General features: G+C 37.8%; 1 protein-coding gene across 1 annotated transcript in view; it reads right to left on the bottom strand.

Moving 5' to 3' along the window:
• LOC124526715 (multidrug resistance-associated protein 1-like) overlaps positions 1–2,618 on the bottom strand; it is an 88,389-nt gene extending 85,771 nt beyond the window's left edge. The window contains exon 1 of the mRNA XM_047099837.1: positions 2,547–2,618. Coding sequence (XP_046955793.1) covers positions 2,547–2,618 — 72 coding nt within the window. The remainder of the gene's footprint in view (positions 1–2,546) is intronic.
• Between the last annotated feature and the right edge of the window lie 14,413 nt (positions 2,619–17,031).

Below are 17,031 nucleotides of genomic sequence, written 5' to 3'. Positions count from 1 at the left end.
AGATTCTGTACAAAGCATATTATCTCATTAACTATAACATGTCTTTGTGGTGAGACCATTTTTGTCATCCCCATTTTACAGAAGACAAAACGAAGACCTAGAGTTTAAGAAACTTACCTGAAGATCCTCCAGCTAAGAAGTTTAAGCGATTGGATCTAATCTACTTAGTTCACTCTATCTCCCAGCCATAATTCCACACTCTCAACTCTACCTGTTACAGGCTTTTGCTGATGCTTAGAGATACCCTTCCTCCTGCCCACATCCTTCTACTTCACTTCTGGCTAATTCTCACTTGTACTTCAATCCTATTTAAGATTTATTGCCTTCGAAAAGAAAGAAAGAAAGAAAGAAAGAAAGAAAGAAAGAAAGAAAGAAAGAAAAGAAAGAAGGAAGGAAGGAAGGAAGGAAGGAAGGAAGGAAGGAAGGAAAAAGATTTACTTTGATAATTACTTTCCTCCCATCCCATCCTTCAAGGCTTATATTGTTGTTCTGGGTTACCATAGCAATCTCAACATATTCTTCACGAAGGATTTAAAGGGCTTCAGTCTTCACTGAATTCACCCTCACTGTTTCCTGACTAATCATCTGCTCACAGTTTTTTCTCTCCTGCTAGACGTAACTGCTCTGAAAGACAGAAAACCATATTTGATTTATCTTTATATTTTCAGTTTCAGCCCAGAGACTACCTCATAACAAACATGTTTTGGAGGAATGAATGAATGGCCACTAATCACTGCAAGAAAAATATTTAGAAGCATTCTATTCGTAGGTCACCATGCCAACCGTAGACTCTATCAGGTAGTCATATTCTTGGGGTGCCTGCGTGGCTCAGTCAATTAAGCATCCAACTGTCGATTTTTGGCTCAGGTCATGATTTCACTGTTCACTGGCGCTGTCAGCAGGGACCCTGCTTGGGATTCTCCCTCTCCTCTCCTCTCTCTCTCTCTCTCTCTCTCAAAATAAATACATAAATATTAAAACAAAGCCATGTTCTTAGTTTATAAGTAGGTAGTATTCTTATCTGAGATCTATTATGTCAAAAATATCAAGTCGTTTTGGGGCGCCTGGGTGGCGCAGTCGGTTAAGCGTCCGACTTCAGCCAGGTCACGATCTCGTGGTCCGTGAGTTCGAGCCCCGCGTCAGGCTCTGGGCTGATGGCTCAGAGCCTGGAGCCTGCTTCGGATTCTGTGTCTCCCTCTCTCTCTGCCCCTCCCCCGTTCATGCTCTGTCTCTCTCTGTCCCAAAAATAAATAAACGTTTAAAAAAAAAAAAATATCAAGTCGTTTTAATGGAATGTAATTAATCATAAAAGGTTTTCAATATGCTTTGAAACCTTTAACTTTTTTTTTTTTCAATTTGACATCACAGAAATAACAAAAAGAAAATGCAATTAAAACTAGTATTTTCAATCTTACCTAAATGGATTCCTGGTCCACAAAGCTATCCAGACTGAATAATAGTCAAAGATATAAACATTGATGGAATCCTATGGGAAGAACTGACTGGAATTTGGGGTAAGAGAATTATTTGTTTTATAAATCCCCTCCCTACAAGTGTGTGATTTACTGCCACCTCTGTAGTTGTATTAGTGATGTTAAACCCATTTCCCACTTTAAGCCTAACAAATAAAAAAGGTGTATTGTCCTGGTGGAGCTCTTTCATATTTTTAAGCGATTTATTCAACATTTATGTTTTATAAACTTTTAAAAGAATACTTTCCATATAATTTGCTTTACCTTTAAAGAAGTTTATAGTTTCATTTCATATGTAATCAGAACAGTATCGTCATATGTAAGTGACACTTGGAGTCACTAACAAAAACCAGGAGTAGAACAAGATCACCTGGATCTGAAATCTCCCTCCTCCTCCTCCTCCTCCTCCTCCTTCTCTTTAGAATTACAGAACTACTTACGTTAGGGGCTATTTCTAAGACTTGTCTCCTATAGTGGTGAAAAGTAAAACAAGTGGAATTTTTTGTTAAGGAAATTCCTCCTAACACACAAGTGCGGGGTTCATTTCCCTGTACTTCTGCCCTAGCACGTGACTCCTATTGTGGAAGAAGCACGTGTTATCATGGGGGCAGAGTAAGGCACAGTTCAGTGTCCGCAGTTTCTGGGTTGCCCCAACCTCAGTCTCCCAAAACGGTCGGTTAACACAGCATTATTTATCCCGAGTCTCTCCTGCGGCTTTAATGGGGTCTGCCACCGCTTGCAGAATTCTAATTCCAACCTCTACTCCATCAGCGATGCCAGGTCCACTCGTTCTTTTCTCAAATGCTTGTTTCTGTTTACTACGGGGGAGTTATTCATCCCTTCAAACAAAGATGCCTTTCTCTCCTCCAGCAGCCTCCTCGACTGCCGCTTTCAAGACTGCCCTCGCGTGTGTGTGTGTGTGTCTCATGTGTGATTACGGCTAAAACAAGGCTCTAAACCATCACTTCGCGTTTCAGCGTCTTAACAGGAGGCTCTCCCCTCCCCAACTCCCTTTCCCCGTCGAGAGTGGCCGGGAGACCGCCCGCCTCTCCCCGCAGGACCAATAAGCATTACCTGCGCCTCAGGCCCCTCGGGGACCCGCTCGTAGTCGCCGCGGGCGCCCCACCTCCGCGGGCCGGAGAACATGGTCCTCGGGCGCCTGGCGACGACGGGAGGCGGAGAGAGGCACGGAGGCTGTCACCTCTCTCCGCTGGGGTCGGTCAGTCCGGCGCCTACAAGGTGGAAGGACGCGCGCACTCAGCCCAGACCTAGTTGGCAGTCGCCGTGCCCGGACCCGACCCTTCCCGCGAGCGCGCCCCGGGCGACCGGCAGGGGGCGGGAGGCGGGCGCGGGGTGGAGCAGGCAGGGGGGTCGGAGTGGGAGGTAGGGGCGGAAGGAGAGGCGGGACCTTCTGTAGGGTACTAAGATCTGCCTCCGGGGGAGTTTGCACTTTGTAGGTCTCCACTCTTGAAGCTGCAGGATTGCTCTGTTAGAAAATCAGTGTTTCTTCATGATAGAGCACAAAGCTCATTTCTCCCTGGGATGAGGGGAGAAATTTTGTTTGTAAACAGAATATTGCAGTTGTCCCCTACAGGAAACTGTTAAGGACAACAGGTGTCAGTAGAATTGTATGAAGTGAATTTTATTGGACTGGTTTTAAAATTAGAAACACATGAAATGCTTCCCTTACTATTAGAAAACCATAGGAGTATATGGAATCCAAATTTTATTCTTCAAATTAAGTATAAAGCAACATAATAAATGAAAAACTCCCCAGTAACTAGAACTGGCAAAGAGCTAAACAAGATACAAGACATATAAAAGGGAATATAATGTTAAGGATGCATTTTGAGTTTCAATAACTATTAAGGAACAGGGAGCCTTGTATAAAGACATACTGCTGTAGGGGCACCTGGGTGGCTCAGTCAGTTAAGCATCACTCTCTTGCTGGTCTCAGGCCATGATCTCCTGGTTGGTGAGATTGAGCCTAGGGTCAGCTCTGCGCTGACAGGGAGGATCCTGCTTGGAATTCTCTCTCTTTCTCTCTCTCTCTCTCTCTCCCCCTCTCTCCCTTTGCCCCTCCTCGACTTGTGCTTGCTCTCTCAAAATAAAAAAATAAAACATTTTTAAAAAAGAAGAAGTCTGGTGTATGCAATACTTTGAGGAAGATTTGCTGATCCCTGAGATGTGTCATTGGTCTGAGGAAGTATTTTGTTTCAATTAACTTAGACCCTGAAGCGACAGAAGAATGAGCAATTTTATTTATTTTTATTTATTTATTTTATTTTTCAAAGCGGGCTCCATCCCCATGTAGGGCTCGATCTCACCACCTTGCGATAGACAGTCTTGCTTCACTGGCTAAGCCAGCCAAGCACCCCAAGAGAAAGAAATTTTAGACATTCTGAATATGGGGTAAAGATAAGGCAGTGTGATGATTTTACAAGGATGGGTAATTATATTTCAGGACAAAGGAAAATTCTGTCTGCTTCTTGAAATTAATGTTAGAGGTAAATAGAAAGAATGAGATTTAGCATTGGAGAGAGCCATCTTCCAAGAGAAAAAGGCCCAAACATGATACCTGGGGGAAGTTTTAGTCTGCTCATAGAATGAGTCAAACTGTGAGGAACCAGATAATTTCTACATAAGGGTTAGACTGAATGATTTGTCATAGATGTCTAGAAAAGATTTATTTGGCTTTCTTCCTCTCTTTGGACCACGTTTGTCTGGCCCTATGCAAAGAGGAAGTGACAGATTTTACTTTAAAACAAACGTGTCTATGAAGAAATGAGATCGCAGCTCAGGACTTAGAAACTTTGTCTCACTTCTTCCAGAACTTTACACAAATTCATGTGCCAATCTGGGGATATCTCATATTGAGCAGCCTCAGCCTGAGGGGCCCTTTCTCCATCTGTACTTTGAAACTGCTCACTGTGTGGATTCCACGTGCAAGATCTTCTTGTAGAGCTGGTCCTTGCTTTTCAGATACAAGGAAAGAAGGAAGTTTGGACCTGTGCCATAAAGGAGGTAAGCCAGGAAGAAGAGGCCTAAAAATAGCTCAGGCTTTAAATTCAACGTTTGTTTTCCTTCCTCTTCTTGGAATCAGTCCCCTCAGAAAAAGCTGGTTCTAGCAACTGAAAGCAGACAGATTTCTACACATACTCAGCTCTATAGAGACACACAGTTTACTGATCAGTGGGAGGAGAGAGGTCCCCAAGGTAATTTAGTAAACATCAGGGCTATAGGTGTGTTGGGAAACTGGAGTAATACTGTCTCCACTCAAAGGAATTGGGGGAAAATCCCTGGGAGCCCCCAGAATCGTATTTTAATGCCAAGATTCTCTATTTTGAAGGAGGTATGTACAGTAAGACTGCGCTAATGAGATGGAAGGCATGAGAGGTTTTTAAGAAAGGAATGACAATTTTCATTGCTTCAATACTTAAAAAAAAACAGTAAAATATTTAGATTTACCTAGGCAACAGAAAGTATGAAAAAAATGACCCTGACATAAACTAAACATTGCCACAAAGGTAGCATTCTATCACTGAACTCTCACACTAACTGAATTATAAAATAAATATTTCCTTTTCAGCAAAAAGAAAATCATAGAGAGAGGGAATAAAAGGGCATATGGATTTAGTAATGGGTGGGACACGTTTTATGTCATAGTATTCAATTTTTTTAGCTTGCTGGAAAGACTCATTTTCGGGTTCTTTTCCTTCCAGGGATTCTGTTCTACTTTAGAAGTGCTCTAGGCACACACCTATCCTTTCTTGTTGAGAGCTTCATAGATTAGGATCAGAATCTCTGAGGCTGATTAGAAATGAGGCTGATTAGAAATAAGGCTGAAAGAAAGAGCTGCCTGTTTCCCATAGTTATCTGGGCAAGTGTTTGGCGCTGTGGCCGACAGGGGAGAATTATTTTCCTCAAGACAATCATAGTTTATGTTTTAATGGGGAGGGGGTGGTATGGAGTAGATGTTATTTTCATTGCTTTTTTTAACCTTGCCATTAAAAATTGAATAAACAATACTATTCAGTTCATGGCATACTACCACCATTTTGTGAAGGGCCATTTTTATTTTATTTTGTTTCATTGATATTTCCCCACTGATTCTTTTTCCGGTACATTTATTAGCCACCATAAGTCATTTATCTGGAATAACATGGAAGTATAAAATGGCATTTTCCTACAAGTCATCACAATTGCAATACAATTCCTTCCCTCCCCCCATATTTTTTAACTTACTCTTTGTAGAGGATCTACCCACGTGAGGCTGTGCAATACTCACCTGCTGTTCCTGACTTCTCCATGGCGCTTTGTTCTCTGTAAACACTACAATTTACAGGAACTTGAATGTCATTAAGCGTGTAGACTGTGAGGTAAGACTTCAGGTTAAAGTCCAGCGCCACTATTTAACAGCAAGTCATTTAACATCTCAGAGCTCACTTTCCCATCTATAAAATGGAAGTAATAGCAATGCCTTCTTCATAGATTCGTGGTAAGCATTACACAATTCAATCGTGTAATAAGTAAAGCACTTAGAACAGCAAGAACACATGGTATATATTACATAAATTATTGTGATGATTATTACTTAACTAATTGCCTAGTGAACAAGCTATAGGCTCACTCCAATTCCTTGCTCCCATGGTCAGTGCTGTGAAGAATCTCTCTCTCGGAGGACTGGTGTATGAATTTCTCTTAGATCAAGAGAGCTCTAACTTTTTGGATTCAGAAACCCTTTACATACTCCAAAATTACTGAGTACTTAAATAACTTTTGCGTATATGGAGGATCTCTAGGGATATTCACTACATTAGAAATTAAAATGAGACTTTAAAATTTTTGACTTATTAATTTATTTAAAGCTAACAATAACCCATTACCTGTTTTCATTAATGATATATTATTTATGAAAAATAGCTATATTTAAAGAACAAAGTTTTTTTTTGTTGTTTTTTGTTTTTTTTTTTTTCTAGGAATACTGGCATTGTTTTACATTTTAATGCCTGGTTTAGTAAAAGATGGTGGGACTCCCATGCCTCCTTCTGTATTCAGTCTATTACGATATATGCTTTTGATTGAAGTAGATGAAGAAAATCTCACTTCACACACATTATAGTTGGAAGAGGTGGACTAATTTAGTTGCTCTTCAGGTAGTCCCGGATATTTGTCTGATAATAACAGCAAACCTCTGCTAGTTTCTTAAAAGTTAGTTGCAATGTAGAACCTGAAACCCTATCAGCAAACCTTTTGTGCTACATTAAAATTCATTGGTCTATCTTGCATTTTGAATGAATCTTTTATAACTGTATGATTTTATAACTGTATGATGAGTTATGAATAACTCAGTATGAATAACTGAGTTATGAATATATTGCAAATGTTGACACATATCATAATGCAATATCCAAAAAAGCTTATTGATATCACCAACTTCAGCAAAAAATTTTTTAAGTATTGGAAAGCTGTCAAGCTCATAATGGTGAATACTGGTAGTGGAAAAATACAACTTTCTCTAAAAACCTTGAATTTTTCATTGGCAACAAACACTGTCAGTTATATTCCTTGCAATGATAGATTCGCTCTATTTACTGTTGAACAAATTCTGCCAGGTATCCAAGTCTGAATAACCATAGTTTGTCTTCAATCATTCTTTCATGTAAAAATGGTGTTCTGTGATATAGTGTCAATTCAGCTTCAGTTTAGACCGTTGTATAAGTGTTTTTCCTCAAAGCTACTATCATACTTTGTCATGTAGCAGAAGTTCTTTGTGCGACTTAGAATTTCATCACACAAAATACTAGAAATACATACTCAAGGGTCAAGATTTAATATTTGTACACACACACTGTAATTTACTGGGACACACAATGGTAAAGAAAGCAGTGACTACTTGGACTTGGCTTGGCTTTCCTACATTCTTTTGTCCTGGGGAGCCAGCAGTTTTACCCGGGATTACTTTTGCCTTATGGGTCCAAATATTTACAAAGTGAGGAAGACAAGTGAAAAAACACAAGGTCCTAAGACTAATTATTCATCCGTGGTGCATAGCAAGACTATCATTCAGGAGAGGTCTGAAGAGAATTTACATTATATTTAAAATTTAATTTTAGGGATGCCTGGGTGGCTCAGTCGGTTAAGCGTCAGACTTCAGCTCAGGTCACGATCTCGCGGTCCGTGAGTTCGAGCCCCGCGTCGGGCTCTGGGCTGATGGCTCAGAGCCTGGAGCCTGCTTCTGATTCTGTGTCTCCCTCTCTCTCTGCCCCTCCCCCGTTCATGCTCTGTCTCTCTCTGTCTCAAAAATAAATAAACGTTAAAAAAATTTAAAAAAAAATTTAATTTTAAATAACAGAATCTCCTAATGATTCACATTCCACCCCAAGGGAATAAACAGCAATGAAATCGAATGTTTTATTGATAAATATTTTCACTGGGTCATTATTTATATATTTCGAGCAAGGACAAATTAAAGTATAGCAATAGGACAACCTTTGAGTTAATATATATACATCCACATGATGCAATATTATGTCATGATATTTATGATAAAAGTTAACATCTGAACATGCTAACAATATAATTATATAATTATACAACTTTTAAAGGATATAGCCCCTATCTGTGACAGCAACTATAAAGTATACGTAATTAGTTAAATTGTCATTTAAAAATGTTAAATTATTTGCTGTTTGCAAATAAGCAGTGTTAATAGTGGTCCCCATGGGATAGTGAGATTATGAAAGATTTTTATTGTCCATATTTATATATTTTCAAAATTCTCTATAGCAAACATGCATTAGTTTTTAAAGTAGACAAAAATAAACGTTAAATGAGGGATGTTTCTCCATTAGGCAGATGTGTTTTTAAATAGACATATAATTCTTCAGCACATGCTTTGTACCTCATGGCTCATTATCAGAATAAGAGAGGAGGAGATTACTGAGGACCGGGTTGAAAACAAGGCTTGAGCGTGAGAACTGGGCTAGAATTTCGGTTTGCATTTGTGACCTGTGTGAAACAAGGCAAGTTACTTAGCTTCTTGTTTCTTAGCCTCAGCTTTTCAGCCTAATTTTTACCTCACAGGGCACCAAAAGTACTAAATTAGAATCTGAATTAGAATCTAAATTAAAATGTTGGGCACAGAACCTAGCATGCGGTTAAGTACTCAGTAAACATTGCAATCACATTACATTTACAGCCATATCTAAAAAGTCCAAAGGCTAGGGGCGCCTGGGTGGCGCAGTCGGTTAAGCGTCCGACTTCAGCCAGGTCACGATCTCGCGGTCTGCGAGTTCGAGCCCCGCGTCAGGCTCTGGGCTGATGGCTCGGAGCCTGGAGCCTGTTTCCGATTCTGTGTCTCCCTCTCTCTCTGGCCCTCCCCCGTTCATGCTCTGTCTCTCTCTCTGTCCCAAAAATAAATAAATGTTGAAAAAAAAATTAAAAAAAAAAAAAAGTCCAAAGGCTAGGGCCCAGCTGACATGGGAAACCAGAAATGTAAAGCACAGCTAGTGAGCAGAATTATGAGGCTGTCTTTCCAGATTTCCTTATCCACATGGGAACGAGAGTATTTGAAGGAATGATTGGATTTACTCCACGAAGAGAACCTGTAAAATATTAAGATGCAAGAACTGAGACTGCTTTTGAGTGTGTCACTGTGAGTAGGAAAGTGGGAGGGAACTGGAGACCAGCACATCTCAAAGAGTATAAACCTTGACAAGTTGTATTTAAACAATCAGCCACCAGATCACGATTCCAAACATGACTTTAGAGGGGCAGATAGAACAACTTTCCAAAGGACTCTGCCAACAGACGGCTGTCTATTAAAGGTGAACTTGGCTTTCTTCTACTGGGTTTACAGGGAACCCCACATGCAGGTCTGTCATTTGGAGTTGATGGCTTTATTCTTTATTGAACATGGCTACTATTTTTTCCCCCAGTAGTAAGCATAACCAAATTTCTTCAGAATTTCCACACGAATCACAACAATGGCATTTAGCAGCAAAAGGAAAGGGCAGGTATTGATTTTGACAGGGAGAATCAAACGTTTTTCAGGTTAGAATATCTTGGTTTATTTCTATCAAGTATGCACAGGTTTTTTCTCTATGAAACTCAGACCTCAGAATCTGACAGTATAGAGAAAATTGCCAACTTTTTCAGCCCCGCGTTCTTCCTAATAGCTAAGTGGAGTTAGAAGAACATGTTGACCTTAAAAAACAAAAGAGCCAGTTATTTTACTAGCCAAATGAGTTAATTCAAGAATAGCAGAGGAATTGCAATTCGGGACAAGCAAACTTTGGCAAACCGTAGGCAAGTCCGGAGAACACAAGAGAGGGGCTTGCTTTCATAGAAGAAAGGAGGAAGCTGAGAGGGGCTGTTTTGCTGAGTTCAGGGTGGTGATGGCTTTTCATTGGCTGAGTGCGGCAGTTTCTCATTGGCTGGACTATTGATGGGCAAAGAGAAATTCTTTCTGTTGATGCGGTATGAAAAGTAAATTTCTTCCATTTGGGATGAGGTACCCTTCTTACATTGAGTTATAGTGCATGACAGCACCCCTTTCAGTGCCCCTGACTCCGTTTTATTATTATTATTTTTTCTGACTCCATTTTAAATGAAATTTCTTTTATATATTTTCACAAATAATAGTCTAAATAGTATAAGGTCACTTATTAATTCCATGTATTAAAAGCAAGTGCAAGTTGCTCTGCTTTAGACTGTATTACAAAAGTTAAAAAATCAACACTAGAGAAATTAAAAATAAAGCAATATTAGAAAAGATCTCGAGGTTCTAAGGATTTATTCCAAATCCACTATGTCACAGAGGAGGAGACCAGGAGGCCAGGGGAAAGTTCAATGACTTTCCTACGACTCCAGATAGAAAGAAGACCAGGGCAAAGTATTAGATTGCCTTGAATCCAGGATTCTTTGTGTTTGTTTTTCCACTATAGCAATATAATACCCTTTCCTTTTACCTCAAATAACTAGTGATTTGCGAATGTATGAGAGAAGCTATAAGTCTGCTCATTTTTATGGTAACAATTTATTTGTGATCGTTTTTTTTTTTTTTGATCCCAAAGTTGTATGCTCATCATTGAGCCAAGAGAAATTTCCAAATATTTTCCAGAGAATTTCTTCAAATCTTCACTGCTTTATTTATCATGTGTTAATTCTTTTTTTTTTCCAGTTTACTTATTTATTTTGAGAGAGACAGACAGCGCGGGGCAAGGGCAGAGAAAGAGGAGGAGAGAAAATCCTAAGCAAACTGCACATTATCAGTACTGAACTGGATGTCGGGCTCCACCTCATGAACCATGAGATCATGACCTGAGCCAAAATCAAGAGTTGGGTGCTTAGCCCACTGAGCCACCCAGGTGCCACTCTTTATCATGTGTTTAACAAGCACTGACTACTTTCTATGTGCCAGGCATTCTGGTAGGTGCTGGGACTGTAGTGAATTGTTCTTGTCTTCACTGAATTATACACTAGTGGGAGAGACCGACAAGAAAATAAATAACTACAAAATGTACAGTGATATGAAGAAAATGAACAAGATGCAATACTAGAGAACAGTGAATCAAGATACGGAACACCGTTCCAAATTAGCTGGGGAAGGCTCGCAGGTTATAACATAATGAATACACTATAGCCAACCACAATAGCACGAGGCAAACAACTTCAGGTAGAGAAATACTATGGCAGAAACCTACACACTTTTTCTTGGTGTGTTTTTTTCATGTTTTTATGATGCAAATTACTTGAAAACAGGCAATCTGCCCATGACTAGGTATTGCTAAACATGCAGCAGACCGTATTCTTTATTTCTCCATCTTTTTCCAACATTGCCTGAATCATTATTTGGTTTCTAGAGAGACATTTATGGAGCAAAGTCCACATTTATCTTATTTAAATGAACATGTATTGAGCCACATTACACAACTCTGTCCATGTTTTCTTCTATACATTCTGTAGATAATGCATAGTGCAAATCTATTCTAATAGATTTGAGTATTTTTTTTTATCAAACTCATGTAAGATGCTAAAACAGACCCCTGAAGACTTTAAGATCCAAACTTAATAACAGTTAACATTAATAGTGCATTTACTATGTTAGTTGGTATATTATTTACATTTATAATCTAACTAAGTCCATACGACCAGGAATTTTTGAGAAAATAAATAACTTGAGTCATATGGCTGATCAGCCAAGAGTTGACCAGAAGCATTTTACCATCAAGATATTCAGAATGGAAGGTAGCCAACCATGCTACGAAAGCCCCAAAACTATAGAAGATTGTGTATAGTGATATTCATACAGCTAGGGAAAGGTGGTGTCAACAAAAAGGGGTGGGGTTGTTATCATAGACTAGGGTTCAGGGAGAAACATATTTTCTAAGTGTATAACCCCAGCGTTTCAAAAGGAGGACAATTCCTGAAAGCTAGGAGTGCTTGCCTTTTTTTTTTTTTTTTCTGAATTTTCCACAGTTCAGGTGAATAGTCACTTAGTCATTCATCTGTTACTCGTTGAGTATCTATTATGGGGTAGGTGCTGGATAAAATACTACTGTGGTAGGTGCTGGATAAAACAAAAACAAAAAATTTTAAAGGAAGTAGAATCCTGTCTACATAAAACTTAACTTTACATCTGGGGGAACAAACAGTGAATACATACATAAAGCAATGTTTTGCTGTCAGTGCACTGTGGGGGAAAACAGTAAGGGAAAGAGGGAAAGAAATATGAGTGATGTTGTGGCAATTTGTATGTGGTGATCAGCAAAATGTTTACTCTCTGAAAAAGGATTTTTAAGCAAATTCCTGTGGGAAAAGAGGAACAAGGAATGTGGTGTCTGGCAATATCCAAGGAAATTGGCGTGAAAACTTGCAGAACAGGTGTCTGCTGTTTGGAAAAAACTGGACACTTTTCAGAATGTCCACCTACACCGGCTCCTGATGGCACAGAGGACAATGTGGTGCGGACAAACAGGACCACAACAACTCTGATCTGAAGAGGGATTCATAAAAGTTGGATCTGAGTACCAGGACGTTTTAGAAATGTATGAATTGATTTGGTTTATTCCTGTTCTATCATTTTCGTGCAGGTGGAACAGTGATAAATAAAAAAAAAACTCTCTAAAATCTAAAAACATTCTCTTAGAAATATAAAATAACACATGTGATAGATAAGAAAACCTTATTTCATAGTTTAGTTGGTAGTATAGTTTTTTCCTTAGTTGCCCATGAAATAATGGTAAATCTGTAATCATTGACATCTTAGATCCAGTGAATTACAGTATTGTGAACAGCATATGGTGTAATTTAATCAAGGATAAAAGTTTGCAAAGGAGGCTTCTTATTAAAAAAAATACTTTCTAAAATAAAGCTAATGTATTTATTTTTTTAAATTTATTTTGAGAGAGGAAGAGCATGCATAAGCAGGGGAGGGACAGAGAGAGAGGGAGAGAGAGAATCCCAAGTAGGCTCCACACCGTCAGCACAGAGCCTGACACAGGGCTCAGTCTCACAAACCGTGAGATCATGACCTGTGCCTAAGCCAAGAGTTGGACGCTTGACCAACTGAGCCACCCAGGTGTGCCAGAGGTAATGTCTTTCAAGTAGAAATGATAAAATCATGTGTATTTAAAAGCTTGAAAAGGGGTCATGACAGGCTGTGCACAATTTCTGCCTCTTTTCCTGTCCCCTCCTTGACCAATATTCTCCTACTTAGAATCACCATCAATCGTTAGCTATTAAAGGAAAGGTGATGGTATGACACAAGAATGTAGTAATTATCTTCCCATTAACATTAACAAGATGAATTTGTGGGATAAGGATGAGCTATAGAAGCAAGAGTTTTATTAATTTGGCTGTTAAAATGCACATTAATGAACAGAGAGAAGTCAAAAAACCTTTAGATTCTTCCAAGACTACCAACGTGATTATCCAGCCTTAATTGCAGTAGACCCCTACAAAACTTTGGACATGGTTTCTCCCCCAGTGATTCATTGTTAATTGGGAGTTAATTTAAGGATTAAAGAGAAGAAAAATTTATCTGAATTTGGACAAAATGGAAAAGAAAGTGAAAGTATGTATTATTTAATATGATAAATTTATTATCTTTGTAATTGCTAAAACAATCTACTTTAAAGCTCACATTATTTTGAATTTAAATGTCAAATATACCTATGTTCATATTTGAAATAATTATGATGATGAATATATTAAGCAAATTACCTGAATGTATCATCTTACAGTTTCATGAACTGAACAAACATAAAAAAGATTTTTAAAAAAAGCAAAGAAGAAAATCACCCAAATTCCATGCTCCCCTGATGGCCACCCTGTGGATGATTTTTCTATGTTCTGATTTTCTCTATGAACACCATTACTACATTTAATTGAAATTTTACCATGATTACATTTATGTTTTTCCTTTTCCTACAAGGATTGCCTTTTGCTACATTTTCTACATAGTTATCATTTTGTCTTATTTATTTTTTATGTTTATTTATTTATTTTTTGAGGGAGAGAGCATACACATTCTCAGGAGGGGCAGAGAGAGAGAGGAAGAGAGAGAATCCCAAGCAGGCTGGGCATGATTAGCACAGAGCCCAGTGTGGGGCTCAAATTCACCCACTGTAAAATCATGACCTGAGCCAAAAACAAGAGTTGGAAACTTAACCGGCTGAGCCACTCAGGCACCCCTATAATTATCATTTTAAAATAACTACCTAACATTTTATTGCTAAGGTAGCATAATTTAATTAATAAAGTAATCGTGATTCTTCAAATTTTAGATTATTTTCTAATTTTTATTGTCACAAAGGACTCAATTCATAACCTCTTTGTGCACAAAGTGTTTCTGTCCACTTCGTTTCACTACTTCCTTGAAATGAATTACCAAGAATTATTCGTTGAACCAAGTTCAGGAGGTTGAAACATTTCAATGGCTCTGGTTTTAGCTTTGGCAATATTACCCAGAAGTATAGACTATTAGCTTACATTATTTCACCTGGTTCTGAACTCTCCTCTAGCTCTGAGAATACTAATGATCATGACATGACAACACCACTAAAATGATAAACTTGACTAATTCAAAATACGCCAGGTACTTTTCTAAGCACTTTATATAGAATTGTAATGGAAAATTACAGATTTTATATTCAAATGAACTTGTGTTTGATTCATTATTCTTCTAGTAGAGAGCTCAGTGATCTCGGGTAGTTTACTTAATCTCTTTAAAATAAGTTTTCCCAGTCATACTACACAATTAGTACTTAAAAATCTTACGGGATTTTTGAAAGGATTGGTTTTCTAAAGACTTGAGTTTTTAAATCGACCTATTTAATATAACTGGAATTTATTTTTAATATGTTAAAATATGTGGATATAATTCTTTTAAATATTGTTCATTTATCACAACACTGCTTATTAAATATCCCTTTTGCCATCACTTAGTGTTATGTACTTCCTTACATTGTGAATTATCATATACAATTGTATCTATTTCTAAAATTTCTATTCTTTTTCACTGATATATTTTTATGGCTGTACAAGGGTACTTTAGTAACTATTGGATCAAAATATGTTACATTCTTTGGTAGGCTATACTTTCTTACTAAACCCATGGTTTTCATTTGTTTCCCAGTATTGTTGCATAGTTTTGCAAATTTATTTTTTACCAGAAAATGTATTTAGTTACAAAATAAGTGTATGGTGTGGGATTGTGTTAAATGTATATGTTAACTTCAGGAGTATTGATATTTTTTCAATGTAATCAAAGTCAAATTGTTAAGTTTTTGTCACTAGGTCTCAAAGTAACACAGGTGCAATCATGTGCTTAAATGAAACTTAGGGGAGAGAAACCTTCCAGGACTCCCATCAGAGTCCCCTGAATAAACTTCTATAACTAGAACAAAACTGTGTCTGATTGTATCTACAGAATGTAATATATTTAATTGGATATTATTTGAAATATATAAGATATGCATTCCAAACTGTTTATTACATTTAAGTACAAAATTTGCAACTATAGTTTAATTATCAAGAACGTAAATATTGGTATATCGAACCAGAATATGCCATTTATAAAATAGAATGAGGAAATTAATTCTGGTCCCTGAATTAAATCCTGATTTAATCAAAATTCATTTAAATTAAATTACATATACTCTACTTAAATGAAAGATAATAGCATTGCATTTTGTAAAGAAATGTGATTAACATAAAAGATTTATTTTTTTTAATTTTTTTTTAACATTTATTTATTTTTGAGACAGAGAGAGACAGAGCATGAATGGGGGGAGGGCCAGGAGAGAGAGGGAGACACAGAATCTGAAGTAGGCTCCAGGCTCTGAGCTGTCAGCACAGAGCCTGATGCGGGGCTCGAACTCACGGACCGCGAGATCGTGACCTGAGCGAAGTCGGACGCTCAACCCACTGAGCCACCCGGGCGCCCCTAACATAAAAGATTTAAATAAGAATAAGGACACATTTACCCTACATGAGTGGCCCAAATTACACAAAAAAATTTTAATATTTTAGACGCATGTTCATGAAATTTAAATTTCTTAAATAATAGTGATAATATTAACGTTTTTTTAGCGTTTCTTATATGCCAGGTATGTTCTAAGTGTTTTATGTGTACTCATGTTGTCTCAGAGAAACCTATGAGGAAAAACTATAATTATTCTCATTTTAAAGCTGAGGAAACTGAGGCACAGAGAGACTCTGAGAACCTTGTTCCAAATTGTACAGAGCAAATAAATGTATGAACCTAGGTTGGTTGTCTCCAGAGCTATACTTTCTACCATTTTGCCCCAAATAATTAAATCCTTTATATACTATAACTTCAACTTTGCTGAGCAAGTGCTTTTGATTATCTATAGCTTTGTAAATTTGAATTGAAATCCCTTATAAAATCTCAAATACTCATTTCAATTGATGGGGGAATTCCTATAAAAGATCAAATAAAGCTTAACAAGTGCTCTTGTTCGGGATTAGACACTAACCCTAGAATAAAACAGTATGCCTATGCATAGTATGGATTAAAAATTGAACACGCTTTTCAAATATGACTTTTCCATTAAAATATATGATATATGATTATATAGTATTATCTTTATGCCCACACACTTTTAATTTCAAGAATATTTTATGATTCTATAAAAACTCTATCAGTAAGTCTATAAAAACTAGAAGGTATTGGTTTAACCTTTATTCTTTCTACTCCCAAAGTAAAACAAGCAATTGCATTCAGCTCCTACATAGAAGCAGGAGGCTGTCTAGCCAGCGTTTTAACAATTGCAAATGCAGACTTTACCTTTCCAAGGGGAAAAGCAGGGGCCAGTGGATGCAAATCAAATCCGCCACTAGCCTGCAGGAGCGGCAGTTCCACTACGCATGTTACTCGGGCACCATCTGCTGGACACTTTTTAAATAACATCCCATTTGCTGTGAACTTTGGAATACTAAGGGATAGAAGCAGGGAAAATTCCCAAATTCCAGATCTACTTATACCCCTTGTGTTGTAGCAATACATTTTATCTAGCTTATCAGAATTAAT

Source organism: Lynx rufus, unplaced genomic scaffold (genome assembly GCF_022079265.1).
Source record: "Lynx rufus isolate CCGP_SWC_20201006 ecotype Redwood Valley unplaced genomic scaffold, mLynRuf1.p SCAF_5, whole genome shotgun sequence".
Lineage (NCBI taxonomy): Eukaryota > Metazoa > Chordata > Mammalia > Carnivora > Felidae > Lynx > Lynx rufus.
The sequence above is the reverse complement of the archived record's forward strand: the minus strand, read 5'-3'. Positions and strand labels throughout refer to the sequence as shown.